Below are 27293 nucleotides of genomic sequence, written 5' to 3'. Positions count from 1 at the left end.
AAAAATAAATAAAATAAATAATAATATTTTAAAAGTAATTACAGTAAAAGAGTGTAAAAATGCTGCTAACTGCCAAAACTGGTTAATGTCATATTTACTTATTACATGAGTGAAAAATTTTAACAGATCTAATGAGATGTTTCATATAATTTTACAGTAAAATACTGTTTTGAGAAGTGAAAAAGAACATTTGTGTACCAGCTCACATTTTCATGTTTTTATTGAATTCACTGTTTCTTCTTAGTTTTATCAGTTATGTACGTTATGGTTTTAAGTTACATCAAATGTTGAATTAATGTTTATTGCATTATTTTAGTACCATGACAGTGCTTTATATTTGGTTGTATGACACCATGCACTGCATATTATGTTATATTTTATTTTATTTTTTATTGTACATCGTATCAGCATGAAAGGCTATATTCATAGCAATCCCAAATGTAACAAGATTTAAACTAGTATTAACAACAATAATTCACTGAGCTGTATACAATAATTGAACAATATTATTTTTCCAAACCAAAAAAAAAGTTAAAATAATTAAATTATTAAAATTATTTTTAAAATGATATACACAATCTTCCAATTTTATATTTGAAAAAAAAAAATAATTCTAATATTTTCCCAGGAGAATTTAAAAATTATCCTTAATGTAATTTCTGAGTAAAAATAGATTGATTGAATCATGTGGCTTTTTCTCCACCACCTGTTTGTAAGGAGTATATCAGTATATTTTAAATGTTTTAACTGTAAATTTAGGATTTTAACAGTAAATTAACTGTAAATCAATCTGTAAATGCTACCTTTTTAACAGTAAAGTTCTAGTAACCAAAGCTGACACTTTTTTTTACTGTAAATTTCACTGATCTTCTAATAGTGTACTTTCTGAAGACGCATTTACATTTATGGTTGTGCAGTGAAATTATGTGGGCAATATCTAGTCAGTTTGAAAAAGTTTCTCATGCAAATTTAATTAATTTTCAAGTCATTTTCAATAATTTTCTGTATTGACCATCAGAAAGCTGCTTGGTTCGAAAGTGACTTCTGAGCTACTCTACTGACAATAGACAATGGACTTTTTTTCACTGTGAAATTTTGCTAATGTGACAGCACAGACACAATTATTCTGTTTCAAAACTTATCAACTTGCCTCCATTAATCACCATTTTAGAGTGTCATTTCTACACTCTCGACGTGAAGTCTGTTTAAAAGGATAGGACATGACAATGACGATTTTCATTTTTGGCTGAATTGTTCCTTTACAACATAGTGTCATTTGCACCAATATCAAAACAACCTCTCATTCCATGGGTCACTTTTTACTTTCCCAAACACACTGGGGTTTTAACCGACATTGACCTCGTGGCCATTCCAGACAAAGAGAAGGAACTTCCAAGTAAACAGCCCTAGCAAGAAAACGGAGGTGGAACACTGAATCAGAGAGAGCCTGTTTGTCTGAACACATGACAAGTTCGGATTTCGCCTACTGCATCTGAGCTGGATATCAGCCTGGCTCGAGCTGAGAGGTGAGGAGGATCTGTTTAATTAGGCCTGGCTGTCGGAGAAGAAATCACTTTAATAAGTTATTTAACATCCAGCACTGCCAGGAGAATTACAGTAAGCCCGCTCCTCCGGCAGGAATCAGAAGGACCGCTGGAGGATGTGAGTGGCACCACGGTGTGGTTAACAGTTCTGGTTCCACTGTTTCAGGCTCACTGGTTTGGATCAGTGCCGATTCCCAATGACTGTGCAGTTTCTGTGTGTTTACGTGCGAGTACAGTTCACATCTGAAGTCTAAGGTCAAACAAACATGCAGACCTTAGTGAGGAACTTAAAAAAATGAGCCATGGGGCAGCAATTTCTTTCCAGCGTCATCCCATTAGAACTGAAAGCTCTCCCTCTCCCTGTGTCATGTGAATCGGTTAAACTGTTTGTGTGGAATCACATGTGGGCCAGGCAGGTGATGGCCGTGATCCGACACAGCGGAGCACAGCCGGAACATCCATATGGCCCGGGGGCACCGCCCCACCCCTGCTCTGACGCACTTCCACAGCAGGGCCTAATAGTAAACACTTCAGAGGCCCCGTGAAGAAAAACACTGTTTTGCTCTGTGAAACCGGGCTGTCCCATTGGACGGCGTGCTGTATGTTACCTGCTCTTTAAGCTCAGACAGCTGGGAAGACAGCTGAGCCACGAGACCGACGGTGGTGTCCAGCCTCTCCTGCAGCGATCTGATCTCGTTCTGTTCGCTCTCTCCCTCAGAGCTTACCAAAGACATGGCCCTCATCCGTGGAAACCAGTCCAGATTCTTCTCCTGAAGGAAAAAAAGAGATGTGAATGTCGCTGGGAAAACTTCCCAAACATTTATAAATGAAATAGCATTTAACTATTTTGCAATAGACATCTTTCAGACATACTGGATTTTACACATTTACATTACCATTAAATTCAGTAAACTTTTATAATTTTTTTTAAAGAAATTAATCCCTTTATTTAGCAAGCATGTAAGTTGATCAAAAGTGACAGTAGGCTTTTGTAATGTCACAAAAAATTATTTCAAATAAATGCTGTTCCTTTGAACTTTATATTCATTGAAGACTCCTGAAAAAATTATCAATTATCAGTTTCCACTTCTACTTAATCACAGTTCCTGCTGCTTAAAATATTAAGCAACAGCTGTTTTCAGCATTGATAAGAAATGTTTCTTGAGCAGAATGATTTCTGAAGGATCATGTGATACTGCGTTTCCATTAGCCTTCAAATTGCGCAAATTGAAATTGCGAATTGAAAATTCGTCTAATAGAAACACGTAAATTTTGCAAAAACTCCTATATATCACAAAAAAAGGCAATTCGAAAAATGAATATAAATCGCAAAACTGCAATGGAAACATTTTTTTCACATTTACAGGTCACCTGCCATATGTAAAAGTCACATGGTCATTCTTTAATGTACTATAACCTCCAAGAAACACCTCGTACGTGGCCGCTCTCAAGTATAAAGCACTTTCCTTGCCATTAATGCTTGGATAACCCCTTTTTTACACTGCGTTATGGCTCTGATACAGCCACTGGCCACTCTAGTCAATGCTTGTGTTTATACCAGCTGCGCTGCGACATGTTTCAGAAGCGTTCCAGAAGCAGCTCTCCGCACTGCTTCGCTAAAGATACATGCCTATGTCTACTTTGATTAAAAATAATAGCTAGTGCGGTGGCTGCAATATACGTAAACCTACAAACATCCATCACCATGACTTATCACTAGAGGAAAAAATTACATTTTAGTCACTTAACATGGGTTAATGGAAATTCGCAATAGGTTTTTATCGACATTTATAAAATATCGCAAAAGTTTTGCACAAATCTGTAATGGAAACCCGACTACTAAAGACTGGAGTAATGGCTGCTGAATATTCAGCTTTTTTTTTTTTTATTAATAGAAAAAATATTTTCAGAACCAATAATGCTGAAAAAGTTATATTTTTTCATGATGGAATAATGACTAAAAAAACGACAAAACTACAAAACAATAACAGTCCTCAGAAAAACTGAGACTTAGAGATTATACATGTGACGAGAGGGGCGGGGCCGAGAGCCGTGGGAACGGAGCAAGGCCGGTGGAGTAAATGCTAATGCACGACACCTGCGCCACTCACCGGTCTCGAGTCCCACGAAGGAGCTCCGGAAGGATAAAAGGAGGAGTGACGACAGTGTTGGGGGAGAGAGGACCAGGCCTGGATTTTATTTTGTGTTTTGTGTGCGGCAGTCGTCCGCGAGGGGCTGCCGCTTTACTTTCATTTTGTGTTTGTTTATTTTATTAAAGTCTTTAAACGTTCGCCGGTTCCAGCCTCCTTCTTCCCATGACTACGAACTTTGTTACAATACATAATAACAGGAACACCGCTCACAGCAGGTGATTTGAAGTATAAGAGTAATTGTCTTCAAAATCATTGCTGAATATGATGAATGAGTTACAAAAGCGGGTTTAATGGCTCTAGGATTTAACGACACTACTTATTGAAGGATGTTTTACCCTGCTGACAGTCTCACACTCTACAGTGCAAGTGAAGCAGCAGAGTTTTGTTGCATAACAGTTGCAGTTAAAGTCTGTAGCACACTAAAGCACAGCATGTTGCCACCAAGCGGCAACCTTCCGGTCTCTCTATTGAAACCAACACGGAAGTGACTTAAACTGCAATTCATCGACTGGCCGCTACAGACTGGCTCCAAAAGGGAGTCAGTCCCATAGACTCCCCATGTTAAAATGCCCAACTTTACAGCAGAAAAAAATGTGTTTACAGCCTGGTACAAAAAGTGGTTTTGGTCTATATAGCTAATTTTGCCCTTTATGACAACTGTGAGGGGAGTGAATTTTTTTTTATAACTCATCCATTTAAATTATATTAAGCCTTAAAGTTCAGCAAAATTAGGGGCGTGGCCACTTGAGTGACAGGTGGATTGCCGCTGCTGTGTCACCACCGTCGCGCAAGGCGGGTGTGGTTTCAGCAACCAGCTCCACCCACATACCGCCTTTTTGCCCATTTTCGATTATCCGGGAGTGACGCGCAGCCAAGATGGCGACGGCCGTCTCTGCACACTTTGAGCTTCAAAAATGTTCTTCAGAAACCTACGGGTGACGTCACGGACACTACGTCCATGTTTTTTTACAGTCTATGGTTGCCACCAAGAAACTGCCACTCTAAAAAGCAGTGGAAAATGGTAGGCCTCAAAAATGGGTCACAAATCTGTTTTGATCAGGTTGTGGATAGAAGCTTCACAGTAAGTTTACACTGCTGTTGAAGTTTAGGGTGTAAAAAGATTTTTTAATGTTTTTGAAAGAATCTTTTATGCTCACCTAGGTTTCAAAAACAATAAGTTAAAGTTAAACAGGATTAAAAAAAAAAAAAAAAACAGTAAAAAAAGTAACATTGTCAAATATTATTCCAATTTAAAATAACAGTTTTCTATTATAATATATTTTAAAATCCAATTCATTCCTTTGAAGGCAAAGCTGAATTTTCAGCGTCATTAATCCAGTCTTCAGTGTCACATGATTCTTCAGAAATCATTCTAATAAGCTGTTTTGCTGCTTACGAAACATTCAATTCTGCTTTTATTTTTTGCAGAAATAGATTTTTATTTGTAACAATGTAAAAGTCTTAAAAGTGTGAAAGTATTAGAACTTTTTGACCCACCGTGCAAAGTTCAATTAATCAGAACACAAATTCATCGCTTGGAGGAATCTATTCATTTTAGATGTCAACATGGACAGGATATTTGACATTACAAAATAAAAGAAAATGAGACCCAGACTACATTAAAACGTTTTAAATGGCTTTGTGCTGCGAACTATCGCCTGACTAGACTAGAGCATGGACGATAAAGTTGATCATCATGACCCATATTTACATGCAAAAGCAAGCTCATGAATATGCTGAAACTCCCTCAAGCTTTTTCCTTCAAAAGCTAAAGCATATAGAGGTAAATCTGGACACTTTAAACGCCTGGATGCAAAGATAGCTCTAGAAACAGGAAGTAGTCATGCAAATGAACTGCAGTCAGAGTTTTTTTTGTGTTTTAGATAATAACAGTGAGTCATTCTGCTTGTAAAGTGTGTGCCCACACAGTAGCTCACGCACAAGATATTTGTTTGCGTTCTACAATTTGCTGTGTGTGAGTGTGTGTGTGATTAGTGTGTATATATGAGCTTATCTAGTCTGGGGTGTGTGAGATAAGGAGGGGGGTAACAGAGCGGTGGCTCATCATAGCAGTTATGTAAGGTGCTTTTCAGTCAGCCTGACAGAAGCGCTTCAAGGTGCACAAAGAGTTCCACGATATGTTTAGAGGTGGGAAAAGACTGCCTTCCCTTACACAATCATGAAACACACGCTCACGAGGTGACACACCTGGGCACACGCATCTTCTGATTCGAATACAGTGCTTTTCTCTGCTATACAATAGGGAATGAGGCTTTCCAAGAAAAACACACTGGATAAACACGCCGCTCTTCTAAGAAACAGGCACATGAACAAGGTCAAGCACACCTTATAGGGGGGGTATAGAAAGCCAGAGAGGAGACATGAAACCTGGACACCATTGAGCGAGTTTAGTCAGGGTCAACTGATCATAACTTATCATAAAATTATACATGATTAATAAACACTGAACATTCAGTGATAAGGGCCTTCCCACTCAAGCTCAAGGCAAGAAAAATATTAAAATGTTCATATATTGAATATGCACTACTGTTAAAAGGTTTGGGGTCAGAAAGATTTTTGATAACATTTTACATTAGTTAAAATAGCAATGAACAATACTTCTAATACATTTATTAATTTTACTTAATGTCAATCTCAACATTTATTAATACATTTTTAAGTTCAAAAGTTGTATCTGTTCACATTAGATAATGCCCAGTGAACTGTAACATTCAAATGAGCAACTAACATTAACAAAGGTTGATGAATGACATAAAATATATTGCTCATTGTTAATTAATGCATTAACTAATGTTAACAAATTAGACTATACTGTAAAGTGTTCCTAGATTGTTTTGAAAGAAGTCCCTTTTGCTCAATAAGGCAACATTTATTTGATCAAAAATACAGTAAAAACATGTTATGTAATTGTTATTGTAATGTTATGTTATGTAAAAACATTTTATGTAATTGGTTAGAATAAACTGTGGTGAATAAACAACAACATTTTTGAATGAATTTAAAAGACTGAAATTATTTAAGTCATTTAGTGTTAATGTTCCTAAATTATGGAACTCATTACCCCTTACTCTCCGTACCATCCCATCTTTGTCTGCTTTCAAGAGTCATTTAAAAACATATCTGTTTAAAATGTACTTTGGATAATGGCTATATGTTGTATATGTGTTTATACTGTATTTGTGTCCATATTGCTAGTGTGGATGTACAAAACTACTTGTTAAGTGACCTTGAGCTACGGAAAGGCACTATATAAATAAAACTTCTTCTTCTTCTATAAGTTAAATATCCATTCTAGCACTGATTTTAAATAAATTCATACTTTATTTAGCAAATACACATTGATCACAACTGATCAAGAAGACATTTATAATGTTTATATAATATTTTCATTTCAAATAAATGCTGTTCCTTTGAACTTACTATTCATTAAAGGATCCTGAAAAACAGCACAACTGTTTTCAACATTGATACTAATAAGTAATCTTTCTCGAGCACCAAATTAGCATATTAGAATGGTTTCTGAATGATCATGCGACACTAAAGGCTGCTGAAAATTAAGCTTTGCCATCACAGAAATAAATGACACTTTAAAATTTATTAACATGGAAAACAGTTATAATATTTCACAATATTAAAATCTTTACAGTATTTTTTTATCAAATAAATGCATCCTCATAAGAGACTTCTTTCAAAAACATTTAAAAAAATCTTACCAACCCCAATCCTTTGAATGGTAGTGTATGCAAACAAACAAATTAACCTGCAACTAAGACAGACAAAAATATTATAACGTCAAAGAAATTACATTAATCACAAATAGCACCTTATAACGTAGCAGCTAATACCTCACAAACATACACGCACACATATACGCTTCAGCACATTAACGCCACTGCAGACTTGTGTGTGGGAAAGGTGTTTGAGTTGTCATTAAAGCACCATTAAACTTCTTTTCCCATCTGACAGACAGCATAATCGTTCTATCACGTGTCCTCGGCTCTCATCACCATAAAGCTGCTGTTTTGTAATAGAAAGGCGGTTTCAGAGCACTGGAAATAGCAGCATGATTGCAATAATGTGTTTGATTAGCATGGCTGGCTGCTGCACACGCACTCCTGCAGTCATCCGTTCACACACACACACACACACACACATACACACACACACACATCCCGAGACGCCCAGCTGGGAGAAGCGAATCCAACGGTAAATCCGTGACCTTTGAACTCGCATTGATCGCAAGTCTAGAGGCCGAGGAGTTTTTTATTCTCATTCCTGCCGACAGTGCATGACGATGGTGTTGCCAAGGAGACGCCTGACTCACTGTGTGATAATGAGCGGCGTAGCAGGTGTGTGTGTGTGTGTGTGTGGGACAGGAAAGCACGTGTGAGGACAGGCTGAGCTAATAGCAGGCCACTTGTGATGGGTTACATAACAATGCTGTGACTGCAGCAGTACCTGCTCACACTCTCTTTCCAGCAGCCTGTGAATGATAATCACACACACACACACACCTGCTTTAATGTAAACTTGCAGTTGAAACTCTGTGCTGCACTCTTCTCTTTGAATACAAGCAGAGAAGCTACGGTGAGCTGGTTTGCAGACATTTGCATTAGTTGTGTTTTCAGGTGACTGGAGTCTACACACACACACACACACACACACACACACTTAATTTAAAAGCCAGACTGTAGTATTTTGCATTCAGTTACTGTTTCCTGCCGCCTGCTATACTACAAAAGCTGAAGATCCTTATATGAGACAGAACAAGCTAAACAAGTGTTATTTATGTTTCGCCCATGCCTCATCTCTCCCATCTCAGCTTTAATGAGGGCCCTTGTGTTTGCAGCAACTCGCAGTAATTAGTTAATATAGTACTAATAAAACTCTATGTGTCATCAGTAGGGCTGCATGGTATCTGGGCCTGCAGAAAGCTCTGTAGATTTCCACACAATACAAACACCTGTCTACTAACATGCCATTTTATTGGCCAGGCTGATAAAATGGGCAACCTTTGGCCCTTTTCAGCTTATCAGCATTTGTCACTAACAGTGCACTTAGATTTTTTTTGTTTTACATTAATATTTTTATTCAGCAAGGATGCAATAAACTGATCAAAAGTGACAGTAAAGACATTTATAATGTTATAAAGATTTTTATTTGAAATCAGTTGTTATTTTCGAACTTTCTATTCATTAAAGAATCCTGAAAAAAATACGCATCATGGTTTTTATTAAAATATTAAGCAGTACAACTGTTTTCAACATTGATAATAATGTTTCTTGAGTACCAAATCAGCATATTTGAATGATTTCTGAAGGGTCATGTGACACTGAAGATTGAAGGAATGGCTGCGGAGAATTCAGCTTGGCCATGACAGGAATACATTTAAAAATTTGTTAATTGTAAGAATATTTCACAATTTTCACCTTTTTTATTAATATTTTCATTTAAATGCAGTCTTGGTGAGCTTAAGAGACTTAAAAAAAAACATTAAAAGTTTGACACCAAACGTCTGAACGTATATTAGTGTATATGCACTGCCAATCATATGTTTGAAGTCATGGCACATAAACATTCTCATTCTTTTTTTACATTTTAGAATAACAGATAAATAGTAAAGTCATAAAAACTTTAAAATAACACAAGTAAAAGTATGGCAATTATGTGTAGTTACCAATAATGTTACCATTACCAATAAAGTAACCATCCTGGGATGCTTTTTAAGCAGCAGTACCCATGGCAGCTTTTTTTGCCGCAAAATTTTATGTATGTATGTATGTAAATACAATCGAAATTGTGCAAATTCTATTTGGGCCTAGTCATTTAAATCAATCTTCTTGTGCAATATTCATTATTGCACAAAACAGGTTTTCTATATGAAACCACACAGACTACTGTTCTTCTCTCCTCCACTATGAACATTAGCCCCACTTGTCACATTATCATAGAGAGGAAGCACTTTTAACAAGGGTTCTAATTACTACACTACTTTCAGTATACTCAGTGAGATACCAGCAGAAACAGAAGATCACACACATATATAAACAAACAAATGAGTGTGCACGCACACACACACACAACAGAAACTTTAGGAACTCCATCAAGGGAGTCTTTCACTTATTTTAAGGAAGTTCACTGTCTCCTTTTACTGGTGCCCACTGAAGACACTCTGCTCCAAGTCAGAGACAGAGATATAAATACACACACACACACACACACACACACTTTCCCAGCGAGTCCTTGGTTTGTCACTGCTAACAATGTCAAAAATGACAATGCAAACAAGAATCCAGTTATATTATGTTCATTGTACCATTAAGTGTTTGTAAATGTAAATTGTGCTGTGCATTTATGAATTTTGTTTTGCAAATGTGTTATTTTTGAGGCCGATCTGGCTCCATATTTTAACAAATTTTTTTTAGACTTTTTGCATTTTTGTACTATATGAAAGCTTTTTTTCTGCCACAGAACAAAAAATATAAAAGGCGATTATGACTTTTTATGTCACAATACTGACTTTGTTTCAAAATTACAAATTTAAATATCACAATCACAAGTTATACACTGAGTTTACATCTCACAATTCTGACTTTCTGACTACATCTCACAACTCTGAGAATTGAGAGTTTAAGCTAAATTTACATCTCACAATTTTGACCATTCTCGCAATCAAACTGCAGTCTTAATTTGGACTTCTCCAAATTGCAAATTTATCTCAGAATTGCGGTTCTAAGTTTATTTCACAATTCTGACTTTTTTCACGTGGTGGAAACAAGTTTCCCTATTTACGTTTAACCAACTGGTGTGGTAAGTAATAGTTGGTGTATGAAAACAGGTTCACACAGGTGTTCCATCAGAGTAAACACACATCACATTAACTATGAACATGACAACCAGAACGTGTCCAAATACATTTTAGGGGTCAATGTATCATGGCACCAAATGTGGTGATGAACTAACCTTAATCATTTGGGCTACGTAGCTCTCGGGTCCCGTGTACTCGGTGGGGTCCTTCACCTTCACCAAGACTAGGAAGTACAAATAGTGCCACATGTTGTGCTCTGACTTGATGTGCTCCTCAAACGACACGGTCTTGTTATCAAACTTGTCTCTCTCAAGGCCTAAAGATGAGCAGATAATAAAAATTAAAGGTTCTTCAAAGAAAGAGCCCACTCTGTCTATCAAAATCAATTGTTTTATTCATGGTATTCCACTGTTTATAGTCACTATAAAACTTTCTCACACAACAGTTATACTCTAACATAGACTATATGCCCTCCTTAGTGGAGTAAATGTCACCATAATCATAGTTGAATCCATCAAATAAAAAGCCCTGTCACAGACCTCAAATACAAATTCAAAGGCAGTCAGAGTAACAGAATGTGACAGGGCATGACATCTGCTTAGTCGCACCACTGGCTAGTTCCAAGCCATTCTAAGATGTTTGCTGCTATGCAGATGTTGAAAAGAGCTGTTTTAAAAGGGCTATATTCTACACTTTTGTAGCATTTAATTTTTTGCATTAAAAAACATTATTTAATTTTACTGGACAATTTTCTGCCCTCACTCCATTCCTTATGAATAAGAGTTTTTGCTACTGTAACTTTAAAATCACTTCTGCATGTGGAATAGACTGAAATCTTACGCTTCATCATAGCACTCAACTTATTCAAGGATTCCCAAAATTTTTGACCAATTTAACTTTTCAAATTGATATTCCAGTCATTTGTAATAACAGGATAATGATTTTAAAAAAATATTTTAATTCATACCAATTTCCTAAAGAATCATACACAAGATTCACTGATTCAGTGGAAAGATTCACTTGAAAAAAATGAATCTTTTGACGTTTTCAATAATCCAATACCTGCAACTCATTTTGATTCACGTGGAAATTCAGCTAGATATCTTTGTGTTTTACAGCAAGGATCACTGTTATGATTGGCTAACCTCTGTTAACTAATCCTGTTTCTCAAAATATGCTCCCTTCAAACAAGACATACCACAAATGAAGCAGGTCGTCTTCAGAATTTCTTCCTTTCTCTGTTTCTCACTCCTCAGGTCAGCGAAAGTGTCAATGATCACACCAAAGATGAGGTTCAACACAATGATGATGACAATGAAGAAGAACAAGAGGTCATACACGACACGTGCCGGGAACATGGGCTCCTGAGGAGCAACAGTAAGGGAGTTATAAATGGAGATATATATACTGACACTATACTTTATATACTGTGTTTTATCTCTAAAAGCTATTTTTACAAAAAAAGCTGGCGTGACTGATTTTGCAACGCTTCAAAGCATAAAGACAGATGCTCAGAGAGAGTAGAACCGAATGCAGGTGTCTGTAAAAGCATGATGTACAGATGCCTGCAGATTCCACAGCTTTAAACATGGATTATACTGACAGTATTAGTGACGCTGGAAAGGATTTATTGGCATATCTCATGTCGTGCTGCGTTGATGATATTCTGTTCACCTCTTTGGAGAGCTTGCGCAGAACATCTGCGATTCCTCCTCCGTTCCTCAGGCCGTGGTTCAGAACCGTAATGATGCACATCAGCAGGGTGTCACAAACGCGCTCTGTACCATCTTCATCCTCTTCTTCCACTGGGATGAACACACACACAAAAATATACAGGCACTGATAAAAAAAAACAGTTTCAAACGTTTGTGACTATGTATATATTCAGATTTAAGGCTTTAAGGCAGGATTTTTACTTATAAGCAGCAGTTTAGATGTATTATTACCTATTCAGAATATTAACTATAAATATTCAGAATTGTATCTTCCATATTTATTTATATATATATATGGATGTCTAACATTTTTACATATGTATTTACATATATGTACATAATCTATTCAGAACTCTAACTATACATTCTGTATAATTACATATTTTCTATATATGTAGATATATAAAAACATTTAGCCATTTGTTTGTTTGTTTTACTGCTGCCAAAAGCTTATTTCACTTTCACAGTCCTTGTTTCCAATAGTAAAAGAAGTCCAAATTCTGAATCCATCCATGTCTTTCTCTCGTCTCTTTTCAGAGCCAGTAACATGCAACTCAAAAAATTTCATTTGTGCCAACGGAGAGTGCATCTCCTCGCGCTTCCGTTGCGACGGCGACTTCGACTGCACTGATAACTCAGACGAGGTTTCAAGTAGCACATTCGTCAATCATACCATTGCTAAACATTGTTCATCTGGTACCTGTTAAAGTGCTGATATCCCATACATCTGTTTTCAGAGAGGCTGTGAGAGCCACTGCTCCGAGGATCAGTTCCAGTGCCTGAATCATCTCTGTATCTCAGTAAAATGGCTCTGTGATGGACAGGAAGACTGCAAAACCGGGGAAGATGAGGCCAACTGCAGCCCTGCCAACACTGCCATGACAGGTTAGCTGCTTTCACACGCTCTTTAAATAATGCAAACGGATCCAGAACCGATCAAAGCTGTTCCCAGACAGCTAGCTTGGCACTCCTATAATCACATGTCACCGAGCGGACACCTTTTATCCAAAGGGAATCATAGGCCTATGACTACACAACGGTGGCTGGAGATCTCTGCACAGCCTCAAACCCTGCGACACTGCCTTAATTTATAACCGCTAAGCTACTTTCGCTTAAAACTGACAGCAAAATGACCCTACATTTGTCATCTTCTGCATTTAAATGTCACCTAAGGAGTTTCATTGCAGGGAACGGCTTGTTCCTCCCTCAGCACCAGACTCCTTAGAGTCTAAAACTGCTGCTTAAGTACACTTGGTGTAAGTGTAGTATACCTGCAAACACTCCGGCCCAATTTATGTTTTAAAAGAGGTTGCTATAAAGAAGTATGTCGTCTTTTGTGGCAAGTATTTACGTGCACCCAGAACACCTACCTGTAATGCTTTCACTGCATTTGTATAAGGAGGCAAAATATCATCCTTTCATCTCCCTTTTCATCTATTGCTGAGGAACAGATGGCAAATCCACTTACTCATGATGGATTTTCAATATTCACTTCATCTGTGATGTCAATAGCAAGCTACGTTCCTCCCCAGAGCTTTGAAGTCAAAATGAAGTAGAGTGTTTTTTTTTTTTTCAATTTAAGTCAATTATATATTTTCTATATATATATATATATATATATCTATTCAGATATATAAATATATATATATATATATATATATATATATATATATATATATATTCAGGATTTTTAGTACTTGTTTATTTAAACATGTATTTAAATTCATATTATTATAAAACAATCATAACATCATAAATAATCATGTATTTATAATCATAACAATATAATTATGATTCTTACTATACATAATTAACAATTTCACAATTCTTTACATATTTAGATATATAGTCTATTCAGAACTATAACTATATTCAGGATATTTAATCATGTTCTATATATTTAGATGTGTAATTATCTATTCATATTATATATTTAGAATTTTTACTTATACATTTATTTTGTAAATACATTTGATTGAGTCAGTCAATCAATTCATCAGTCATTCCATCCCTCTATTTCTATTAAATGCAAATTAGAGATTTCCACAAGTGGACTCCACTGTATATGCAAGTAGTGTATATATACTGTATATATATATATACACACACACACACACACACACACACACAAGGTAAGTAAGGAATAAGTGATGGACAGAGACACCACAGAGGTCAAAAGAAAGAAAGAGGGTGAGCGTGTGAGAGAGAAAGAGCACGCACGTATTGATATCTAGAAGAACAGGTGATATTTAAAGACTCACAGGGCAAAGCAAAACAAAGAAGCACATGAGTCATCTCCTCAACACACATACACACACTCTCACGGGTCATCTCAGCACCTTAACCTCTATAACAGATACTCAGGACCAGCCCTTTACAAACAAACACTTAGGAAAACCATAAACACACACAAACACACACACGCAAATCACACGACATGTCACCACTATTGCAGATTATGCAAGAACATTCAGCTGAAGGGTGAGACGGAGGTGAAATCAAAAGAGAAACTGCAATGCTGCACAGTAAATACTGAATTATTCTTGATGTCCTTCACAATATGACACTCAAATCAATTAAAAACCAATTAAAGTCCAAGTTTTTACAGCCTAATGATACACAAGCACAGCTGTATGGAAATCACACATGCTTCTCAAACCATTTCATGGTTTGGTTTATGGATCTATATAGTGAACCGTGGCCCTAAAAAGTATCACTTAAGTAACACCTAAATCACCAAAACTTAAAAAAAAAAGCATGATTGTCATCACATTAAGCAAAAATATATCAAACCAAGTGGCAACTGTGTAAAAAAAAAAAGTTTTCCTCAAAGTTAAATTAAATAAATTAAATTAAAACTTTAAACATTATTATTGTAAATATAATTAAAAAGCTTTTACAAGATTCTTTTTGTGACATGTTTTGCTTGAAAAGTTTGCTATATTTCATTTTATTTCAAGGACATACGTTTTATGTGTGGCCTAAGTGTCCAGAAATTGTTTGGGGCCACTGTAAAAATGGTGACTTACCGTGGTGAGAACTAAAAGGGGAGTTAGAACAGGTCTCACTCAGGCAGTTCATAGACTCCTTCACATTCATCTTCTCTAAAAGACAAACCAAACAAATATAACATGAGTTATATACAGTTTTTTTTCTTGGTAAAAATGTCAAAATCTACATTCATAGCATGTGCTTAACAATTCAAAAGTCAAACGTTTTGTATTGCCACAACTGAAATGTTTTATTAAACTGTGTGTTGTATTCCAGTGCACGCGTGTATGTGTGTGCCCTTTCTGTCCCCAGTGCTTGTACAGTGATGCAGTGCACAGAGGAAGTGATTACATCAGGGAGTGTGGCCACTGCTGGGTTATGCAGCAGGTGCCATGTGCTAGCAGGTCCTCTCTCTTACCTCAACACAGCTACATGGCCATGTGTGTTCATATAAACACATACACACAAACACAAGTAATCACCTTCACACGTTCACATGCGTACATGAATGTACAAACTGAATACATCACAGATGTGGTAATCTCTCTAAAAGAGTCATTTTAGTGCTATTCATACCAAGTTGTTTACACATACGATATGCAGGGATGCATATTAGCACATGATATTGACTTCATTCATGCAGAACATTTGGGTAATATGAAACGAAAGACTAAAACCACAAGTTCTACATAATGTGCGGCTGGAAAGATAGGAGGCCACCACAGCAAAGAGCATAACGGGGACACCATGTACACTTCATTCTTACTTAAAGCAGGGAGGCGGTCGACTTCCATGAGGAAGTCATCTTTAAAGAAGAGGAAGCCCACAATGGAGAAGAGGTAGACCAGGATGATAGCCAGAACAGCTGTGAAGAAGATGGAGCGGCCGTTCTTCGTCACGCTCCTCATCACGTTTAGAAGCGTTTCCTCTCTTCGCACAAGATCAAACAACTAGAGGGAATAGAAGAGAGAAAGAAGAGGATATTATAAAAACATGTTGATTAGGAAATTAAATAACTATAAATAATTTATTTAAATTGTCACTGTTCTAAAGCCAAAAAGCATTTTATTTAGCATTTTATCAAAAATGTTTGTTTCAAATAAATACTGTTCTTTTGAACTTTTCATTACTCAAAGAAAAATGTATAACATTTTCCACAAAATTATTAAGCAAAACAACTGTTTTCAACATTAATAATAATAAGAATTTTTTTCTTGAGCACCAAATCAGCATATTATTAAAATTTCTGAAGAATTATGTGACACTGATGATTGGAGAAATGGAAGCTAAACATTCAGCTCTGCCATCACAGGAATAAATTACATTTTAAAATATATTAAAATAGAAAAGTTATTTTAAATATTTTACAAGATTACTGTTCTTTTTTTCTGTATTAAATAAATGCAGCCTTGGTGAACATAAGAGATTATCAAAACATTAAAAAAAATTGCCAACCCCAAACTTTTGAACAGTAGTGCATACACTTTTACAGTAATAAGATTTTTTTTCTTTTGCTGTTAAAAACTAACACAGTCAATAAAATAAACTAGTTGTAATTAACCTCATGATTTTTGTCCAGTTTTTAGAAGCTGGAATGAAACAATAAGTATCAGTAAAATAAAACACAATAAATGTATTAAATTATTGTGTTAACTTTTTAATTCATATCCTAAGCTAACATTATAACTTTGGCAGCCATAAAAATACTCATAAAAATTTCTCTTTAAGCAAGCATCCATGGACTACACTTTTAACCTCTAAATGAAATCATTAATTTCATGTATTGCTAAAAATTATACTGGAAAAGGTGTGAAGTCTTACCAGAATACTGTAGAAGAACTCGTGTACGAACAGGCCCAGCATGCAAACGATGACATAACTGACATGCAGAAGGAAGAAGACGTCCATGATAACTGCTTTGTACCCTCGTGTGAACGTGCCTTGGTTCCCCACAAAACTAACCAGGAACACGATTTTATTCAGCAGCTGTGAAAAGACATTAGAAGATAATGCTATAGCATCATAATCACATTAAAATATTCAACTGCCTTCAATTAAAGCACTCTTCTATGGAAGTCCTTTAGGACTTTTTGTAAAGGTAATTACGACTTTCTATCTTACAAGTCAGACTCTTTTTCTTGCAATTGCTACTTTATATTTTACAATTCAGACTTTATATCTCGCATTTCTGACTTTTTTCCTCTGAATTCTGAGTTTACATCTCACAATTCTGTTTTCTGTTTCCACTAAGTTACAGAAAATATTTGATTTGCGAGAAAAAGTCAAGAAAAAGGCTTCAATACTTTTGAGTCATATACTGCAGTAATTGAAACACCTAACTATATAAAGCATGCATAGTTGGGAAAATAAATAAGGTTATAAATAAATAACTTCTAAATGAAAGAGAAAATGTTTCCATATCCTTTTCAGCTGACATCAAAATAAGTGCGTCTTGGTAGAAGCTAGCATGATTAGGCAGACACCAACATGGCCAGTTGTGTGACATGCCTTCATCCTCAAAACCCTGAGCAAGTTGAAAGAAAATATATACGAGTTCACTTGCAGTGAGGATACACAGTTTGTGGCGACCACTAGAAGACGTGGCAAGTGGCGTGTAGTATAACAGATCCCAGACTCCTAGAATCTGTTTCAGCACATGTCTCTGTTGGTTCTTCATGTGGTGCCATAATGGCTGAGGAGACGCCAGCTTGAGGAGACGCAAAAAGACTGACACAACAGAGGGACGTGTCAGCAGTTTGAAGGCTGAAGCTCCAGTTGGCTGGGAGAGAGGCATGAAATCGCTCTCATTTTTTATCTGAACGCACATTAAGCACATCAGCCGCTTCTGTCATCGTAACTGACACTGATGCAAAATGGCAACACTAGTTCCTCTTCTGCCATCTTTCATATTTAGCCAGATATCGAGCGGCTTCTCGTAATTAATTGGTATTAGCGATTAATCAGCAAACATGAGGTGTTAGCGGCTGGTCTTTTTTAATAGGAGTTCAGTTGGTTTATACATTCAAAATACACTTTGACATTTAATCAATTCACGGACGCAGAGTGCTGACGAGCTAAATGAAGCGTGAATGGTTGATAATGATTTTGCCTTACGTTGGCGGCCCCCAGAAGCAGCAGTGTGGGTCCTAAGCCCAGCGTGTAAATAGAACGGAACATGACGGTGACCAGGAACGCCAGGATACCTCCACGCGGGGGAAGAACAAACAACGTGAAGGTGCTCACAACCACTGCCACCCAAAGCAAGATGGACAAGAATGGTGGCAAGACACCTGAGAGAGAGAACAAAGAACTGCATGAAAATTTTGGGGTGAACTACCCCTTTAAATAATGCCATTAGGTGAATAAGAATTCAGTTTTATTTTTTCCCCCAAAATTTGTGTTTTCAGTTTAAATTATTCTGCATTCAGTTTTAATAGTTTAAACTGTATTAATAAAAAAGGATATCTAATCAGATTAATACATAAAACTTTAACAAAACAATAGTAGTAGTTTTAAAATGACATTGCCCAATGAAATGTTTAATTTTTTGTGAAATTCTGTGCTGTCTGTTTTAATTGTTCTGGATTCTGTTTTCTGATTTAATATAAATTTATTATAAAAACATGGTAATCAAATAAAAGCATAAAACTTAAATAAACCATTTAATTAACCTTTTAAAATGTAATCAAATGAAATTTGAACAATTCTTTTCTTTTTTTGGTAAACAAAATTCTGCACAAAAGGTTTTAATTTAAATTTAAACGTATTAAAAAACAGTGGTATTCCTATAAAAATAATATTTAAAAAAATGTTCATCATTATTTTACTGTACAATATACTGTACATTTCTGTCATAATTTGTTCAAGTTAAACCAAACATTGGTGGTTTGTAATGAAGAGCTTTGAGTTTCTCCAGATTTTTGAGTTAACTCAAATTTAAATATCAGTCTTTTTGCAGTTTACTATTCACAGTGTATAGTCCTACTTATGATTTATTAATCCAAATTTTGCAAATTTTGTGAAATTCCACATTATACAATAAATTTCACTATGACTGATTTCCGTGATTCTGTCTGCATTTTACACAGTTTGGAAACAATAGGGCCATAATTATGCAATTTGTTAATATATCAAAAATCAAAGCCATACCTTCATCTCCATCATCTCCAAACGGGTAGAAAAGAGCGACAGCCAAGTTGATTAGCACAGCCAAGTTAAAGGAGATACTACCCCATAGAGATATATGTTTTGACACCCAGAAAAGTGGTGCATTATCTGCAAACACACGGCAATACATCAGCATAATGACTCTGACACAGGCTCGAACTGGTGATAAATTGTTACATTGTTTTTTGCACAAAGCAAAACAACCCACTTCTTATTTTCTTCTGCCACCTCATCTCAATGTAGAGGTCATCAAACTGCTGGAAGAAGTCGTTGACCTTGCTGCCCTGGTCGTCTCGCTCTGTTGTAGTGAACACGCGCACTTTTGATTCTTCTGTTAAGTACTCGCAGATGTTAGGCACAGGAAACACGATCTGCTCCATCGTGCGGTCATGGCGGACGATCTGAAATCAATCGTGTTTAACTGATATATTTTGACTTAAATTGTCTGATAAAGGCAGTGATAAGTAAATGAGACTTCAAATGTGTCATATTAAAGCTATAGAAAAGCCAATAAAGGTGCAAATTAAATTAACGAAGGGAAACAAAGTTATCTCCATAAGTTCTCAAACTGTCATACCTCTATCTGAGCAGTGTGGTTGGCATAGTATAGGAGCGCTGCTTCTCCTTCGATGGTAGGATCTGGGCCAGGTTTCAAACTCTGCTGGAGGTTTTTTCTGTGGCGTGCCAACTGATCATCAAAAACACTTCAGTCAACATGACAGATTCAACAGATTCAGAAACAGCAGCTCAATATCAGGGCATTTCTTCAACTACAGGCACTTTTGGCACTCAGGACTTAAAAAAAAAAAATAAAATCTCACTAGTTGATTCGTCTACTAATAATGTCCATTAGCGGACATGTATGCATTACAGGAAAATTCTGTCACTTTTGCTCAAAACCATGACCATTTGCTCCACACTTACATTTTCACCTCATCTCAAATTATGTATTGCATTTAATAAGATTGTGTGATTGAAATGCTGGAGGTGGAAATTACATTTCTGGAATAAAATGGCCTATTATTTAGTCTTGTTAAGTTCCATAGCTAGCATTTTATGTATGCTAAATACACGATTAAGTAAAAGCAAGACTGACAGGAATCGTGGAAAGATATCCGACAGACAAAACTCACCCAAAAAATAAAATTAAAAACTTCCCCTTTAAATAATGCCATTATCCAACTAAATGAGATAAATTATACAAATCAAATTTTAGATAGATTAAATTTTTTTTTAATTAAAACTGAAAAAAAAAAAAAGATACATTTTTAAAAATGCATGATAAAAATTTTACAACATAACTGGAAATTATGCACTATAAAAACAATCTTTTTTTTCTTCTTTTTCTTTATATATCGTACTTCATCTCAAGCATGCTCTTTACTGACACCGTTGTCTACTTGTATACTAACTTTTGATACAATTTTACTATCTAATAATGTACAGAATTGTTTGTTGTGGATTGTTTGACATTCATAATTTGTGCAAACATGTATAGATATAAATTATAGATACTGTATAAGTCCTAAAAATAGACCTTAATTATTTTATCAAAATAAATATAGAAATGGTTTATGTTTATTTTATTTTGTTAAGATCATCATAGCTTCTAACATGCAATAACTAAACTTTATCATGGATTTTATAGTTCAATACTTAAAATATGGCTCTGGGACAATGGTACAACACTAAAATAAACATCTATACATCTGAAAAGTAGCAAAAATAAATGGAGGCATTAAAAAAAGTTTTAACGTTACCTTCATATACTATAAAGAAAAAGCTATAAATGAATAAATATAGCTAAAAGCCAACCTCTAAGACTTTAAAGTGTTTGAAGTTGCAGGAACACCCATTAGTCTATTAGTGACACATTGGTGACTTGGCTAACACAAATCACATTAGCAATTTAGCGGTTTCATAATGCCAATGCAACCCCTGGATGAGTCAATTCATAAGGGGTCAGGACTGATCAATCTGATTACTTCAAAATCAAAACATTTTAAGAGCTGCCTACGCAGAGGAACTCTGATGTTTATCTCAATGACTGAATACCCGCAGCGATGTGGCCAAGATGCATTAGTGAGACAACAGCATCCAGAGACAACCTAATCAAAAACAGCGGTCTGAAAATAATTTCCAACAGATGACGGATCAAAGGGCAACGAACGATCAATGACGCTCTGCAAGATGCAAGCAATTCATTTAAGTAAAGAACCATCTCGCAGTTTATACATACAGAAGCCTGCTTAGTCTATTGAATCAAACTAGTTACCTTTCTATTAAGCAACAAGTCTGAAAGGAAGGCGGACACTCTTTAACCTCCAAAAAGGACGTGTCCTTGAGGCAAATAAGTAATCATTCCACACCCTCAGTGTCCCTTTATCACATAATGGCCTTAATGCAGTAAACGGGAGCGAGGGATTCTCACAGGCTGGAGGAGCACAAAAGATGTGCGCCACTTGAGACACCAAGAAGGTGAAATCCCTTTGTCTCCTTATTGACGTCTAAGCCACGTTTGCTCCAAAAATGTTCACAGTGTCCTTTTCATTTCAGATCAAAGCTAACATCAGGAATCTGTTTATAAGAGCTGGAAGAGAGCAAGGCACGCAATAGAGAGCTAAACTGACATCAAATAATGTCATTTACTTTGTCATGTACCAAGTAAACACAGGAGGATCTTGTATTTGGCAGCTGTTTTTTTTTTAGCACTGGAGCTAACACAGTCTAAAGCAACCATGTCAACAGTGCAGAACAAATAAAAAGAAATTAAAACCACAGGAGAAAAAGGACATGGGAATGTTCTTTGTGAAAACCGCTTACAGTATCATCATTCAGTTTAAAGGGGTCATATGATGCAATTTCAAGTTTTCCTTTCTCTTTGGAGTGTTACAAGCTGTTCGTGCATAGATAAGATCCCTAAAGTTGCAAAGACTAAAGTTCTTGTAAAATATATATTTTTTTATAAAGTTTATAAAAGTTCTTTATAAAAGTTACGACTTGTTCACGCCCTCCTAAAACGCCTCGTTTAAACATGCCCCCACATGTCTACGTCACATAGACAACGTCATAACACCTCCCAAATGTTTACGCAAAGAAAGAAGGCGTAACTTTGATTCTCGCTGTAGTATTGTTGCTGCTGCCGCCGCCATGTTGTGGAGACGCTGTATGTTTCGTTGTGAAAGCGAAACTACTTTGTTTGGCCTTCCAAAAGAGGACGATATCTAGGCCGCTTCGTCATGCCTAGAGCTGATCCGTGCTGGTCGCTGAAATAATGTACAGTATGTTGAAAATAATGTGTTTGTTGAACGTTAAACCGCATAAACGCATTGCATTACACCAAATACACAAAATAATGTTCTTTTTAGCAACGTCATATGACCCCTTTAACTTTCTGAGGACCAAAGTAAATTTACACACATTTCTACAGGACAATCAAAAAATGTTTACGGAGCTTTCTCGCAAAAACTCTAAATATGACTGGTTCTTGGTTGTGCAAAATGCTAGTTAAGTTTTTATCATGTAGTCGTATCATTTTATCATGTTGCCATGATGTTTCTAGAGTATTCTGGGTGGTTGCTTACTAGAAAAAAGCAAATTCTAAGTATGAACAATTGCAATAGTGACATTTCCTTAAGCAAACACTATTAATTAAAAATAAATGTCAGTAATTAATAATAACCATTCAATCAGTGTTTAAGCATTTCTTAAATTAATTTCTGTTTATTTCTTTCTCACTGTCAGCAAGATGAGAAGATAAGGACTTATTCTTTTGACTCCCTCTCCTTCTCTCTCTGTATGACTCTTATGTCCTCAGGCCCTACTTGTTTTCTACAAGTGAGAAACTACACAGCAAAATGAGACTGACAAACATTGTGCAGATGGTCCAACTGATGCAAAACCTCCCCAACCAGATCATACAGCCATAGGCCAAAGTTTCTCAAACCGGTGTCCATATAAAATAGCCAGAGGGTCCGAGTTAAAGTCTTGAATTTTGAACAAAAATCTCACCGAAAACTATGGCAAGAGTTTGCCATGAGATACATTATTCCAGGAAAGCTAACAGCGAGAGAACTACTATATGCACACTTGCACTTTCTTTCAGTCATCTGTGTGAGTGTGTTTGGAAAAACACAGATAGACGAACACCTGAGGTTATGTCATTATGAAAGCAGCCAGTTAGATAGAAATAAACTGTCTAGCAGATGGCTGAGCCTGTCAAGAAAGCGTGTGGAAGTGAAAGTGAAGACTGAAACTGAGAAATGCACAACTGGCTTGAGGATTTCCTCACAAGAGACCTTAACCCTTCCTTAAGAAGAATTGTTCTATTTTTACAAAAATTAACTTAATATTATACTTATCATTATTAATATTATATTATACTGGATTGCCATTATTATTATTAAAGGCCTTTTTAAACAAAACTATAGACTCAGTTTAAGGAAAACAAAGCCTCACAATGTAACACTTTTACGAGTGTAAAACCTGCATACATTTCAAACATACATTCATACATTATTTTGTTCTTTTTCCTTAAAAGGAACCTGAAAAATTCCTGTGATTAACCATGATTAGTTTTTATAATCTATTATTTTTTCAGCTTTATAGATTTAATATCATATTATACTTGATATTTGATTTAGCTTACATTGCATTTTGGAATATCATATATCGTTTTAAGAGCAGGTCATATGGGTTTTTGCAAAAATTTCTCTTTTGCAGTTTATAATGTAGCTATCCTTAAATTAAAACATTCTGCAAAGTTGTTAATCAAAAACGTGCATGATAATTAAAGATATTGTCTCTCAAAAGAGAGGGTCGATTCTAAATCGCCTTAACGAGTCGTCATATTTTCGAATCTTATGCCTGTTAGCGGTATACGTCACTGGGTAACACATTTGCATAATCCCCGCCTGCCCGCGAGTCTGACCTTCCCACAAACACTTCCGCTAGTTAGTGTGTTTACATCATGTTGAGAAGAACAAATAAGGAGCATTTTAATAAAATACCGGGAGCCACTAAAGGGATATGGTTAGCTGCTAGCTAGCGGTAGCCTGTTACATTGAGCCAGGGGCGTAATTTCCACTGGGGACAGGGGGGACATGTCCCCCCCACTTTTCAAAATCACGTTTGTGTCCCCCCCACTTTCAAATTCGTTTGTTATGATTTTTTTAACCGCACGCCATCATTGCCACGGAGGAGCAGGACCGAGCAGGGCACAGACGCGTGCGTCCGCGTCCAGGAACGTCGCGTGCACACTCTAAAAATAGCTCACTGAAAGTTCTAATGAGCAGGTATCGCGGTTGCGGCACAGTCAGCGATGAAACACCAGAAGCAGCAACAGATGACTTTAATGTCATCATGGACATATAGCACTCGGCTAACGTATCCACCATTATTGTTTTAAGTGTTTAACGTTACAGTTTAGCAGCTAAACTTTAGCTGTGGGCACGATTCACTTGCATAAGTGTTTTTGTATTTTATGCCATTATTTTAAGAACGGATTGGAGCACTATATTATTGTTCTATGTAAAGGTGCTTTGTCAATGGTAGTGCTCCAAATTACTGGTAGTTTATCAGTAATTTTATTGCAGTCTGAATCCAGATCGTCTGTGCTTTTCTCTCATCAACTGTGCAAAAATCCCTGGCCGAATTACCTACTGTTTTTTGACAAAAACCAAGGTTTTGTGGTAATTTAACTTCCACCCGAATCCACATCTCTGAGTTTACAAGAAGATATCAATTCAAAATTCACTGTTTAAATCCTTTTTGACCACTGCCAAACACTTCTAGTAGCATTTCAGTATTAAATATACATGCAAATTACAGCGTAGTTACTGTACACAGTATATAACAACTGCACCACTACAGTGAACGGGAACTGTTAAGAACAAAAAGAAGAAAGACTGGCCACATGAGCAACATGTTCCCGGGTTCGCAGGATCTCAGAACTCACTTCTCTGTGAACAAATTGCCATCTGAATCCATGAGTTTTATCACTGAGGTGCCTTGTACATTTATTTTTACAGACGTCCACATGAGAAACAATTACCATCCGAATAGGGCTTATGAGTGTCATGTACAGAAAAAATATAAACCCCACACACATTATTTCATTCACTTTCCTTAAAAAATAAGCTGAAAATTCATGTGATGAACCACAAGTTGTTCAGGTTCAGGTTCACTTTATTTGTACCCATAGGTAGACTAAGTTTGCAGTGTTATGAGTTCTCACAGCTTTCACATTTTACAGACACCACAAACATTAACCAACATATATGATAAAAGTGCTTTAAGGTTCCCAGCATCACTAAAAAACCGCCTAGACTAAAAACAACAAATTACCAAAAAACAAATAAATAAATAAATAACAATGTTCCTAAGACCTATCCTTATTCAACTGAGTGATAGCTGCTGGCACAAAGCTGTTTTTATACCGCTTAGTCCTACAATACGGAAATACAAATCTACGTCTAGATGGCAGAAGTTTAAATTCATTCTTCAAAGGATGAGAGTCATCATTTAAAATTGAGTTAGTCATCCGCTGTAACTGTCTGGTATACAGGGATGCTGGACTAAGCTGTGACTCCCCAATCAGCTTACTAGACCATCTAACAATTTGACTCAGTGAATTCTTGTTCTTTACAGACAAGTTTCCAAACCAAGACACCAGAGAAAATGTTAAGAGTGATTCAATAAAAGCACGATAAAATAACATCATCATGGTCCTGTCAATGTGAAAATGGGCCAATTTCCTTAAACAAAACAGACGCTGGTGCCCCTTTTTACACACTGCTTCACAATTTGCTTCAAAGTTCAACTTAGAGTCAATAATAGTCCCAAGGTATTTGTAAGATTGCACAGATTCTATTTTCTGACTTTTAATAGATGTAACTTCATGTGGGTGGGCTTGTTTCCTAAAATCAATAATCATATCTTTTGTCTTAGATAAGTTTAATTGGAGGTAGGACTCCTCACACCACTTTATAAAGTCATCAATAATCGGGCCATGGCTGGTCTCATTGCCCTGAAGCTCACTAACAATAACAGTGTCATCTGCATACTTTAAAATAGTCCTGTTTTCCCACTTACTCTGACACATATTTGTGTAGAGAATAAATAATAGAGGTGAAAGCACACATCCTTGTGGGGAGCCCGTAGATGAACAAACTTCGTCAGACAGGGTTCCATTCACCCTTACTCTCTGTGTCCTATTAGTTAAAAAATCAAGAATCCAGCCCACAATATTGTTACTCAATGTAAACTGTTCTAAAAGCCTATTAATTAGAACATGGGGTTGGATTGTGTTAAAAGCAGATGAAAAATCAACAAATAAAAGTCTAGCATGAGACCCATTACCCTCCAAGTGTTTAGCAAGTAAGTTCAACAACGTAACTGTAGCGTCCTCTACTCCTCTATGTGGCCTATAAGCAAATTGCATAGGGTCAAGTGTATATTCAGTTTTCTTTAGAATTTCTTCCCTTACCAGTTTTTCAAGGGTTTTAATTAAAATTGATGTAAGAGCAACTGGTCTAAAATCATTAAGGGTATTGGGACTACTGGACTTGGGAACCGGGACTACCACAGCATCTTTCCACACCTTAGGTACATGCTGTACCTGCAAAGACTTATTAAAAATATAAGTAAAAACAGGACTCAACTCTTTTACACAGGCTTTAAGCAAACGTCCACAGATATTATCAGGCCCACAGCTTTTGTTTACCCGTATTGAAAGGAAAGCCTTTTCAACATCATTTTGATCTATATCAAAGTGCTGATTATCCTTAAGTTTATCACTCAGTTCCTGAGTTACATTACTAAAATCTGAAATATCAAAACGATTATAAAAACAATTAAGTGCATTGGCAAAATCAGCATCTGAATTAAACCCTTC

At 36.2% G+C, this 27293-nt stretch overlaps 1 protein-coding gene across 1 annotated transcript in view; it reads right to left on the bottom strand.

Annotated features, from left to right (window-relative positions):
• The window catches only part of LOC107730567 (inositol 1,4,5-trisphosphate receptor type 2), a 98104-nt gene that overhangs the window by 856 nt on the left and 69955 nt on the right, over positions 1–27293 (bottom strand). The window contains exons 50-60 of the mRNA XM_016541426.1: positions 19977–20087; positions 19608–19800; positions 19382–19507; positions 18347–18522; positions 17054–17218; positions 15999–16182; positions 15271–15345; positions 12201–12331; positions 11725–11890; positions 10682–10842; positions 2153–2314 (exon numbers count right to left, since the gene is read on the bottom strand). Of these exons, the coding sequence (XP_016396912.1) occupies positions 2153–2314; positions 10682–10842; positions 11725–11890; positions 12201–12331; positions 15271–15345; positions 15999–16182; positions 17054–17218; positions 18347–18522; positions 19382–19507; positions 19608–19800; positions 19977–20087 (1650 nt within the window). The remainder of the gene's footprint in view (positions 1–2152; positions 2315–10681; positions 10843–11724; positions 11891–12200; positions 12332–15270; positions 15346–15998; positions 16183–17053; positions 17219–18346; positions 18523–19381; positions 19508–19607; positions 19801–19976; positions 20088–27293) is intronic.

Source organism: Sinocyclocheilus rhinocerous, unplaced genomic scaffold (assembly GCF_001515625.1).
Source record: "Sinocyclocheilus rhinocerous isolate Xijiao unplaced genomic scaffold, SAMN03320098_v1.1 scaffold13, whole genome shotgun sequence".
NCBI lineage: Eukaryota > Metazoa > Chordata > Actinopteri > Cypriniformes > Cyprinidae > Sinocyclocheilus > Sinocyclocheilus rhinocerous.
Note: the sequence above shows the minus strand (reverse complement) of the source record. Positions and strands in the feature narration are given on the sequence as shown.